The sequence below is a fragment of the Chlamydotis macqueenii genome, chromosome 13, assembly GCF_036417535.1.
Source record: "Chlamydotis macqueenii isolate bChlMac1 chromosome 13, bChlMac1.mat, whole genome shotgun sequence".
NCBI lineage: Eukaryota > Metazoa > Chordata > Aves > Otidiformes > Otididae > Chlamydotis > Chlamydotis macqueenii.
The window spans coordinates 526,173-538,509 of NC_141568.1; the positions used below are offsets into that span (position 1 = coordinate 526,173).

Consider the following 12,337-nt stretch of genomic DNA (forward strand, 5'->3'; position numbering starts at 1 on the left):
GACACCATCCTTTTACACAGGAGGAGGAAATGCAGAGAGCCAGCCGCAAACCCGGTGCAGCCCTGCCGCAGGAATCGCGCCTCCCGTGCCGGCGGAGCGGTGCTGGGAAGACGCGGTGGTGAGGCCGCGCGCGCTGCTCTCCTGGACAGTGTAACAGCCAAACATACCAGCGAAGCGCAAAGCCAAGAAAAACCAAACAGGTCAGAAAAGTGAACTTAGGCCTAGGTAGGTGTGTTACACCGTTACACACCACGACACCCAAAACGACAGAAAAATGACAACAGCCAGGCAAACAATGAACAGCAACAGCATTTTATAACGCTGGAAATTTACATGTCACGGAGAAAAGGGAAGGGTCAGCCTGTTCAAGGCAGCTCTTTTTACGCATGGAGAAATTACTCTGAATAAATCAAAGCCCAGAAACAAGTTATTGTTGTGCCCTGTGCAAGGGTGACCGTGCCCGCTGCGAGGACCGTCCCCGGGGTCCCCGGGAGCAAAGGCACCAGCCCGGGCACTGCTGGCACCCCGATGCGCCTTCCCTCGGGATACGTCCTCAGCCCAGCCGCTGGCCTTTACGTTCCAGTTGGTGCTCTGGCACCCCGACGGCCCAGGATAAACGGGAGACAAGAGCGCCCGTTCTACCCTGAGGGGTACTGCAGCTTCTCACCCAAACCCGACTCCCAGCACTGTGGGAATCCGCGCCAGCGCGGTGTGCCTGTGGCCGTGAGCGCCACGTGCCTGCACGGTGCCTCTCAACTATGGGCTGAGAGAGCACGTGGAATGAAATATCTCAGGTCAAAGCAACGTGCAAAACAGACCAGAGGTTCCCCCCACCCCTCTGCATTCTAGAGAGTATTCTTACTTGTACTGTAGATCTTTGAAATAAAATATGATAAAGAAATTCTTACTGTCTTGTTTGCTGCCAGTTTTTGTTGAAGAACTAACAAGCTTAAAGGAAGGAAATTATCTCAAGCCATTTGAAAAAGTAAAATATTTTTAAACCAAGATTTCCTTTCAGTGACTTGTCAAGCCATTTAGTTAAAAAACCCTTATATTTGTTTAAATGGGCAACAAATCCTTTTCCCCCTCAGCTAGTCAGCCTCTGCACTCTCGGTACCTGCGATGTCATAATCCTGGCAGACGTACTGGGAACGATACAGTTTCTAAAGTGAAAGACAAAGTAAACAAAAATTTCTAAAGTAAACAAAGATTTTCAAGATTGTACTGCATATTACAAAGGGGCACAGATGGTTTCTCCTCTCTGTTCCTTTTGCTTTTAAGAAAATCCACAAACCATACAACACTGGTCAACACATCCTTTCGAAATCTGAATGTTTTTCTACAGCGGGGCATAGCAGAGAAGCGGAACGGCTGTGAGAGCTGCTGTCCCCTCCGGGACGGCGTGGCCACCACAGCACGCTTTCACCGTCACCGTGACCTTTGGGAAAGCAGATTGCATGCCCTCGACTTCGCTGGGCAGCCGAGTTCACAGATCGGTCACTTTTTTCCATGAGACTGAATTTAACTCCTAATAAAAAAAACCCTCCTGTTTTACTTTTCAGGTGTTTCACAAGGATTTCAGGTCCTTGTTACCAACGTGCACAACAGCAGTGCAGCCCAGCTCTCCGCTCAGCAGCCGTTTCGAAGACCCACACACACTCTGCTCCCATGGATGCTGCTCTCCTCTCTCAACGCCTTTAAGCCAAGATCCCTTTCCTTATCTCTATGCGCATTAATTGTGGAACGCCAGCTCCTCAGAGCGCTGTTCTGTAGGATTTAGCCATTTCAGCTGCAGCCGTGGAGGAAAGTCCTGGCCGAAGCAGAGAGGAGGGCTGTGAGGGCTTCTGCTTGTGTCCCACCAGCTCCAGCACCATCGCATCCCTGACACCACACGTACCAGCTGCCTCGGGCAGGCTTCCTCCTCCCTCCAAAGAGGTCTTCAGGAGATCTTGCTTTTTCCTAACATGAAACACTTCTTAACCCTTTAAACAATTAAACAAAGTACAATTTCTGTTTCGGCCAGCCTAACGGTCCCCTTTAAGGCACATTTCCTCTTGCTAGATTTGGGGCTGCACTCCCTTTCCTATTATCAGTCCTTTCTGTGTGAGCAAATGCTTTGTCCAAGCCCTTCACCTCACCCACCTTGTTAAGAGGAGACACAGAAAACAGGCAAACACTCGCCCCTTCTCCTGCCCACCCCTCTCAGCCAGCTCCTCCCGACCCAACGTGGCTGAAATACCAGAAATCAATGAAGAAGCTGTGATAGGTTTGCACTGGCACTCAAGACATCCCCTGACACACTGCAAAACATCTACAGAAAGTGGAGCACATCAGTCTGTCAGAGTTGTCCAAATGCGGTGGTATCTTTAGATGCTCACACAATTTTCCACTGCTTAAGACACCAACCTGAACAAACGTACACAATTCCTCCTGTCAAACCTGCGCTCAGCCCCGCTGGAGCAGAGGACTGCTCGCAGTTAGGAAATGAAGCATGTGCCCAAGTATTCGGTGCTTCAGAACCACCCCTCCCAAGCCCCAGGAGGCAGAGCTACACTGGACGCTGCAGCCGCAGCAGGGGTCCTGTCCTGCCGCGGGGCAGCCGGCACTTCCGTAACATGCTGTCGATAAGGGATAAGTGTCACCCCCACAGCAGGGCAGAGAAACAAGAAGGCCACCGAGCTTGCCACGAAGCTGCCCGGAGGGTCTGGTGCCGCTAGTCAAAACCTGTGACGCAGAGGAGCCAAAAGCCCGACCCTGCTCATGTGAGGGAGGCAGCACTCACCAGCCTCAGCAGCTGGACACTTCCGGATGGTGAAGATCTGTCCCAGGTCTTCCTCTTCTTCAGGGAGACCTTTCTGGAGGCGCTGCAGCTTGCGCAGGCTTTCGCTCCGCTGGTGTTTCATGGAGCGCACGTGCTGGATAAGGTTCAGCTTGGCCTTGGTGGAGTAGTTGCAGAGGACACAGTGGTAGTAGCAGCTTTCACTCTCAACCCCGCTCTCGTGATGCTGTAGGTGCTGTGAAGAACAAAGCAGAGAGAGGTGAATTTCCTGCACCATCTCCAGTCTCCCTGTGTTACTCCACTGTAAACTGCTAACAGCCACCTGGGAATGCAGTAAGAAACCACATTTTGACACAGCCACGGTAAGATCCAGCCTGTTTATTCTCAAGGTACCGTGCACTCTCCTGCCTAAAAGCAAGGAAAACACAACGCACTCACATGAGCGCAGAAGCAAAAACTGAGACAGGCAAGATCATCTCCTCCGGCGAAAGAAAATACCAGATCCAACATTAACAACCATTCATGACCTACGCGTGGCTAATTCTTTCATTTTTAAAGCTTATCCTGGGAGGGGATCCAACTTCATCTCAAACAGATAAAATTAAATTTGATAAGTTCTCATCGAAAACTAAGAGGAACAAAACCAAAGCAATCCTAGAACACAATGAACCCATTCGATCGAGAGGTCCTGGAAACAGCGCACGAAAGCAGAGCGCGGAGCGCGTGCCATCCCATCCATCATCAGCGCTCCGCTCCCTGGCATCCAGGTTTTATTCCTGTGGATGTGGAGGAAAGCAGCAGCCTGGCCTGGAAGACAGCCGGGACAGCGATCCAGGCTGAGAAGCCAAGGGTGAGCGTGCAGCTGGGCATCATCGCAAGAGGTTACCACTTGGAAAAAAAAAATCCCGTCACACTCGGAAGCTGTGCTATCGCAGCCAGTACAGCTAATTCAAGAGTATTATACCTTGATTATTTGACAAAATCTGTCAATTGCCTGGCACAGAGGTGCGTGCCGCTAGGGAAGCAAATAGCTGTTCTATGTCGTGGATCCCAGGGATGCGGCAATTAGTTCTTAAACCGGAGGGCAGAGTTCTGCTTACAGCCACGCTGGCTGCCACGGCATCGCTCTCCGTTCAGCGGGAGCAGCAGCAGGGCCGAGAGCCGACGGCAACCTTCCCAGTTCCCACAGAAAGGGCTCACCACAAGTTGAGGAAAAACGGACACCAAAGTCAAATGACACGAATGACTCCTCAAGCAAGGCCATTTGGTGTTTCCACCACAAACCTGCACTTCAGCTACGCACTCATCCGTGCCAGTTCCTACCGTGTAACCCAAGACCTCTGTTTTCCTCTCGGTCATCTCACAAAACTCCTTCCTCGCCACGCACTTCACCCAAGGCAGAGTAAGGTGAGTTGGACATGATCTCAAGGTTTGTCAATCAAATATATTGCCTACATGCAACCAGAACCTTCTGGTGAGGATTCTGACATGTATTATCTCAGTTACAGCTCAGATAAGATAAAAGACACATATTACCCCGCGCTGCGTGCTTAGCTAACTTGGAGGAAGGCGAGCCCTCTGCGCCTAGGAATGATTAAAAATAGCTCAGGAGCTGATGCTGAGGCTCCTGATTGGGAGGCCGAGGGAAGAGAATAAATGTATTCTAGATCTGGCTAATTAGACTAGCCTCTTCTGGGATCGCCATGTATTTAATTAAATTCACTGTAATATTTGAAGAATCCACCAGGGCTCTAGTCCCACCGGTGCCCTCAGAAGATTTTCTGCTGTTTTCCCTCATAAGAACTTCTTTTGCCTCTCATTTCTATTGTTTGCAGGCATTACCCCTTCCTGAGCCAGAAAAAGAGAAATGGCTTAACACACAAAAAGCCGAGGTTAGCGAGCCGGGCGCCAGAGCCACGCGACCGGCTTGCACGGCCCAGCTCAACCGGCCTGGCTCTGCCCTGCCCAGACCCGCGCTCTGCAATAAACCCCCCCGCCTCCCTGTCCTGCCGCAGGCCGGGGTCCCGCTCCGGCAGACACACGGCAAGTGCCGTCTCCTGCCAGCCAAGTGCTGCGCTGGGGAAGGGCCTGTCCTGCCAACACCGCGTTTGAGCGCAGAAACTGCCAGGGGCTCAGCAGCAGCTTCTGCGGGAAGGCAGAGGAAACCCCCAGTGAGGAATTAGAGAAAAATCTGGTCACAGGTTCAAGGAAATATTAAGGACACGGTCTCTGAGGGAACCAGAGGCACAGTCTGTACTGGTCTTATTTAAAAGGGGATTTTAGGAAAACATTTGTTTTAAACAGTTTAATACAGTGTCTTATTTTTCCCTCCTTTTGGTCCCGTGCCCTGCGTGTGAGGTACGTGCAGGTATCCCTTGTGCGGGTCAGCGTCACCTGCCTGTCGTGCTGAAGGAGTCAAGACCTGAGGGTGCCGACAGCCCCAACACCGTGTGCCCACCTCTGATTCACGCCAGAGCGGGCCAGAGTAAGACCGCACGGCGGACGAGCAAGTACCAGCTGCGAGCTGCTGCAGGCGATGCAAGGCCGGGCAGGTACGTGTAGTTATTGCCCACCACGCTGTTCAGCTTTCCCCTTGTGAGAATTTATCCGTATCACAGAAAACAAAGTCAAAATATTAAACCAGAACCTCGTTAGAAGACAAATCAACTTGAAAATCAAAGGAATATATTGTTCCTAGGAAAACCAACCAACTTCTGTCAGCGAACATTGATTTCTGCAAGTCTGGGGGGTGTTCGCCCCCGCCCTCTCAACGATAGGAAACTTCCAACATCTGGTTCTTCACGCATGGCATGCAAAATATTGATTAGGTTCAGTCAAAGCTCCACTTTAAATCAGAATCAGACAGAGGAACGCTCTGATGGAAACCATACGGCTCACGAGTGTGGCTTCCCGGGGGACGCTGGCTGTTCTGTACGTACGCCAGCCACAGCACCGCGCTCCCCGCAACACCTACACACAGCCCAAACCAAACGCGGCCCGGCTCCCGCTCAGGCAGCGCTCGCATTACATCACAGTCCTGCTGCAGAATCGGAGGCCACTGACCTACGAGAGCTTCTTTAGGAAACACGCCGCCGGAGTTACCAGTCCTGAACATCCCTGGAGGAGGTTTTTCCCCACATACAGCACTGCCCTTACCACTGAACTCCCCATGACATCTGCTCTGTTGGAACGGGTAACATTACAGCGATTTGAAAGAACTGACATGCAGCTGAGGAAGATGGAGCCAAAAAATCTGCTGGAGGAAAAAAAGCTGTGGAAGGGAGCACCACTGTAGACTTGCGCCGCTCTTACTCTTCCCGCGAGCGCTTACGCCTGACCAGTGCCAGCAATGAGACCCAGAGCCAGCGGGTCCCCTGCTCAGCCCGCGGTGGCGGCACGCAGACCAGGGGAGCGCGCAGAGCTTACGCGAGATCTCAAACCACGCCAGGTCACTGCAAAAGCCAGCGCCACGCAGGAGGTGCTGGAGACACGCCAGCCCTGTGAGTGCATCCTCAGCACCGACGGATGCCCAGGGACTGACTCCTCCTCAGGGTGAAGTCAAACACGGGTAATTAGTAACAGGCTTGGCGGGAAACACTTCACATGCCAGCAAGCACCGTGCCTGCAAGAGTGCGCTCGGGGAGCCGGACGAGATGCGACCCTTACACCGGAGCTGGAGGGGAGGCCACAGGTCGCCACGGAAAGGGACTGGCCCCTGCAGCAGGCCTCAGAAGCCTCCTAAGCATCTCTTGGCCCCCATGCGCTTCTGATCTGCTGCGCGAGATAAATCACACAATCCTGGAAGAGAAGAAACTGAATTTTTAATGGAAGTCATGTGGATGCAGCTGTCTGATCCCTGTCTGTTCCAAGTACTCCATAAAAGTCAGAGCTGGCCCATCCGTCTTGCTCTCCTTTCACACCTGCAGCCCCGGCTGGAATTTCCTGGAGCTGGCGGAGACGTGGGGCGGAGGCAGCACGCAGCGAGAACACATGCTGGCTACGGGCTGGAAAGGGCTGGTGCGCCCGCAGCCGTCCCCCGGCCCAGATGTTGTGAAAGGAGGAAAAAATTGATTCTCCATACAGCAGGTTCAAAAGATGAATTCCTGCTCTTCCATATTCCACCAACGTCCTGCAATTGCTTACTGCTTCTGAAGGAGCAGTGTTACAATCAGTGGTACAGTCCCCTCCTTCCAGCCTCTCCGGCCCCTTGCGTAACGGCTCCTTCACGCAGCTTGCAGACCGCGGCGTTCAGACCCACACGCCCACAAGTTCTGCAGAATAGCTTGTGGCAACTGGAATGGCCGAATGGAGAGCATCGCTCCCCCACCTGCAGCTAAAGCGTCCTCAGTATCGCCCAGAACCTCGAAACACAGCCCTGCAAGACGAGGACAGGGAGACTTTCTGTAGCAAATCGGATGTTGATGTACTGTTTGGTTTCTGGTCTTTATCTTTCTTTCCAAAAGGCTGTAAACGCAGCGCTCCCTCCTGCCAAAGAGATGAGGTACCCACTGCAAGTCCCCGCGTCACCGGGGCCGAAGAACAGCACCCCCGATACAGGAAAGCCAGGACCCGCACGCCTCCCCTTCTGAGCCTGTGCCCCCCAGCCCACTGGGGGTCGGGTGAATGCCCCGCTGCCGTGACAGGGCTGACGCAGGCATTGCGAGCCCAGGAAGGCACGGAGGTGCTGAGCCAGTGTGGCTGTGCAGAGCCCTCACCATCACCCCACGAGCCCCCGCTGTCACCCCGCGAGCCCCCGAGTGTGGTGCTGCAAAACCAGAGGGAAGCAAGACCAAGGACTTTCCTCAAAAAGGAGCCAGGCAGCCACACGCAGGGCCCCCGAGCAGAGACGTGCCGTTCGTGGGAGAGGCCAGGGATAACGTACGAGGCGCAAACGCTCAGCCACGCGGAGGTACAGCTCGTCACCCCGGCAGCACGGGAAAGGAGCCGTCCTCGCGGGGTTCCAGCGGGCAGCGGCAATGGGCCACAGACGCTCTCCTTGCTGGCCATGAGGCTGGCGCTTGCCGGGTGAGACGCTCTTCGATTCCCCCCAAAACGACCCCAAAAGCCACCCAGCAAACTGGGTTTGCTCCAGCAGCCCTTGAAGGCTCATTAAAAGCCAAATATTGCTCAGCCTAAAGATGGAGAGCTCAGCATGGATTTTACTGAACGTTAAATCAACCAGCAAGCGTAGCCAGCAAACTCTGTGGCACTTTAACTTTAAATAATGCAATAATTATTGAATTTCCTTTTTATAACTGAAGTGCTGGAATGTAAACAATGGGGCTGTAATTGCAGGAAGGGGGGATCAATAGAGGCAATCGTTTTCAGCCATGTTAATTGTAAATACAATTGCTCCAAGATGTCAGCCTCGTTCTTCTCGCTCCCAGAATCATCCTAACGGATGACAGAGTCCAACTTTCCCATTACAGCTGTTCGTTCCTTTAAGAGGTTCTCAATCAGGTCTGATCAATCTGTCAAGATAATGCATGGAGTAAGTAAGACTCTTCCAAACACAAGCTCCCAATCAATAGCCCGGACCTGCTTAATGAGGAGGGGCCAAAGCCCAGAGGGAGGCAACAGCCCCAGCTCCCGTGCAGCTCTGCAGCCAACTTCTTCACGGGGCCCGCGAAGCCGTCCAGCTCTTAACGAGGACATTGTTTATGCAGACTGATGAGCAGCATCCCCACATATTCACAGTCCCCAGGGGCAGCGGGCAAAACCCGACCGAGATTAAGAGAAAACAAGAGCAAAGAACGGCTGAACTCGCGTTCACACCTCCCCTCCCCTTTCTAACTGTGAACAGACCTCAACCTCAAAGTGCTCATTCATCACTCCTTAGAGATCCCCAAAGACGAGAATCTCTGTGGGACCACCACAAGCGTAAGAGCGTCCCTAAGATTCCCCCCGAGCACCTGAAGAAGCACAAAGTCCATGGGCAAAGCCCAGGCCAGCCCAGCTGTGCCGGCCATCCCCTCCGCCCAGGAGACGCCAAGGGAGGCACCCTGACAGCATGCCGAGGGAGGGAGGGAGGGGGTGCAACGGGAGCGGGGGCAGCAGAGAGGCTGTGCTCCCTCCGTGTTACCCAGTTCCGGTGGGACACAGGTATCCCTCTGCACAGCTGGACATGGCGCCCTACGCCTGCTGAGCGGAGATGGCTGAGCAGCCAGGAAAGGGAGACAAGAGAAAGCTCTCACCGCACCTGGGCTCCTTCCTACAGCCGTCAAACTTTCTTTTCTCCCACTGCTGCATCACAAGAGCTGCAGTCACAACAGATCTGCTCGTGGGCAACTACAGCTGCAGAGAATTTTCCAGGCCCCTGACATCCTCACAGCTCTCCCCAGGGAGGCACAGGCCTAGGCACGGCTGTATGCGGAGATGAAGACAGGAGTGTGTGTATTGATCCTGCGAATTATAGTGATGAAAACAAAGCATGGCTGAGAGTACATTTCCTATCAGCTGCTCTGGAAAGCGCTGCCCTCAACCTTGCGTGCTCCTGCTCTGGCCACGGCTCTTGCCACAGGACCCACGACAGCCCTGCGAGCCTGCCCTGCCATCGCTCGCGCACCTCCGACAACAGGAGCCCCGTGAACCTCACGAGGTGTCCCCTCCTGCCACAAACGAGGGACGTGAGGGATGCTAACTCGGCGCCGAGCTTCACGCGGCACCTTCTGCAGAGCAGCAGTGGTTTGGTGATGGCAGGGCTCCTGCAGAGCCTTGCAAGTTAACCAAAGCCTGAACTGATGACATCTTGCTCCTCAGAAAAATACAGTTTTGTCACTTCGTATTTTCCACGGATGCTGTCACCCCTGGAGAAACACGACAGAAAAGTTGCACTTTGTTTTTAAAAGCAGTACTTGCGAAGTACTGTACAGACAGCAACAGATGAAGTTATAAAAACAGCAAGAAAACTTTTGCTGTGACTCAGCAACGTCACCAAGGAGGTCAGGTCTTCCACTCCCCTCCTTTCTCGGTGCTGGGGACAGCCAAGAGCCAAGGCATTCCGGGAGCCTTGTCTTTCCCAGGGTTAGGAAAAGAAATGGGAAGAGAAAAGCTGAACACGAAGGCAAGACGGTAACCAAAAGCAGGCTCAATGAACCCACTACCAGTCGTTTTTTGTACATATACTTGAAAATAATAAGTTCAGCGTGAGTTTCTAAGCTGTGAACGCTCAGGTAAACTAGAGCAGCATGGGAATATGGAAAATCACTGAGGAAAAGGCAAATTATGCAATAAAAAGGGCTGGGGGGAACCTGAAAAGACAGCAGGATCAAAATCTGTTGTCCATATTGTAATTGTACGGCTGTTGAGTGATTGAGAAAGGCTTTCCGTACCACAGAACGAGACGGGACTGTCGGTGCAGGTGATGCATTATTTCCCCCAGCAGCACAGGAACGTTACGCTGCGAGGGATCTCGCAGGAGGCTCTGCGTGTCCGAAGGCACAGCACGTAACGCACACCTGGTCTTGTGTTGTTAATGCCGGCTCAGGCTTAAAACGACCCCTCAAAACCCCCTCCGCATACGTGGAGCTCGCTTTAAGAATTTAAATTCAAACAGTATTTTTTTACCCCATATTAAGTCTTTTGGAAAAGAAACCCGCGCTCTCTGAAGGAGAAGCCTGAGGACCGTTTTGCACCCACTGTGCTCCTCACCACGTCCCGACGCCGAGAGCACGCTGGGCAGCGGCACGAGGAAACCCCTGCAAAGAGGGAAGTGGCCCCGATGAGAAGCAGCCCCCTCTCCGTCGAGGGCAGCCGGCTCTCGGCATGCAGAATGGGGGACGAGAGGCTGGACGCCCCTCCAGCGAGCCCTCCTCAGCCCCTTCACCTTCCGTGCTGGCTCCAGGCGCCCCAGCCGCTGCAGGCAGGACCGGGGCAGCGAGCCAGAGGATCGCCACGAAGCCAGGTCCCTCCTCGCTGCAGGGCCCGGCGGGCACCAACGCCACCACTCCCGCGGACACGCGCACCCAGGGACCACTGCAATAACGCTCCATAAAACCACGTGGGAAATTGAGCCAGCCGCAGAAAACCAGCCTGAGTTGATGTTATTTAATATAATCCTGCAGACCCAGACTACCTCCCTCGCCCAGTATTTATTGTTCCATCTATCTCCAGAGATGTTACAAGTGCTATGATGGACTAGAGACTCCCTTGTTTTCATCTAGCTTCTTTATCACCTCCTACAGCAGCGTGCCATGCTGAATCCCAACAGATAACCGTACAATAACACCACCACACAGGACGGTTTTTTAATCCTCTCCATAAATCGAAGAATATCAATATCAAAGAGACAGATGACACAACCTCCCCTCGCAGAAGCCAACAAGGATAATTTTAGGACCAAGTTCATCTTTTGTTCACAGTCCTCACAGAGAAAGGTAAGAAATTATTTCCAATTTTTCCAATCAACTGGAGGACTCTGTGCAACCCTGGCCAATGAAAACCCAAACTCTGTCCTCCAGCCTTGCCACAGCACCCCTGCAACATGGAACACGCACCCCCAGACACAAGGCCATCAGGCCTCGCAGAAGGCCAGCTGCCATGGCGCATGGTGGCACCCCCTCGGCCGGCAGCTCCTCAGATCACCCGCCTCCGCCCTGCTCCTTCACCACCCGACGGAGAATCGGCCGCCCTGCATCCAACGCCCCGGCCGAGCCCAGCTCACAGGGGCAGCCCTGGGCAGGGGCACGGCGCCAGGAAGAGCTGCTGCGGCACAAGGACAGCCGGAGAGCAGCTGCGGTGGTGGAGCAGCTGTGACAATCAGAAGATGCGGGTGAGGCAGGGATTTTCAAGAGCAGGTGGTTCGGGAGGAGGGAGAACCACGGGAAGGTGCAGTGCGTTAGTACGACAGAGAACCTAAGTGGAAATCAGGAGCACTCCTTGAGTCCCAAAGGTGAAACGAAAACCAGTAGAGCAAGACCAAGCCAGTGAAGCCCTCCCAGTGGAGCAGCGCTTCTCCGGAGGTGCCGGCTGCGGGGCTGGGCACAGTGCCGGGCAGCGGGATACCAGCCCTCCACGCAGGGCACCCAGGGCACGGGGACAGGGCTTCAGACAAGCACTGCGGAGGTAAGTTCATTAAGTGTCTGTGAAACACAAACAGAACACAGAGCACCACAGAAATGCCCATGAGAAAATAAATAATTCTTCATTCAGCAAAAGCTTTGGATTGTATTAGACAAAGCCTGGGGCAATGTAATGAAAGAGGAAGATAAAAAGAAATGGAATAATTACTCATTCACAGAATGAGGCAAGAATCCTACTGGAAAAATATGTATGGAAATACTTATAATTAAAAACTATAATAGTGCCTGCACACAAAGAGCTGAATTAAGGCAACCTGGAGTCAGTATTTTCTATTTTTAAGATGGCTGTGAGGGCTTCCATGAGCTGAAGGGTCACTAACGTGCCTCAAGAATTGTGTATATAAACTCAGGGAACTGCTCCCTGCCCCACACCACCGAGCGGCTGCTCTGGGAGGAAAGCCACCGAGTTCCCGGCGAGCAGAAGCCTTTGAGCTCCAGCCTCCCCCAAATCCAACTGGAGGGTCTCTCCAGTCCTTGA

The 12,337-nt window shown here is 53.3% G+C and overlaps 1 protein-coding gene across 1 annotated transcript in view; it reads right to left on the reverse strand.

Annotated features, from left to right (window-relative positions):
* Positions 1–12,337, reverse strand: part of ZFHX3 (zinc finger homeobox 3) — a 154,429-nt gene that overhangs the window by 69,653 nt on the left and 72,439 nt on the right. The window contains exon 4 of the mRNA XM_086757796.1: positions 2,783–3,014. Within this exon, the coding sequence (XP_086613922.1) occupies positions 2,783–3,014 (232 nt within the window). The remainder of the gene's footprint in view (positions 1–2,782; positions 3,015–12,337) is intronic.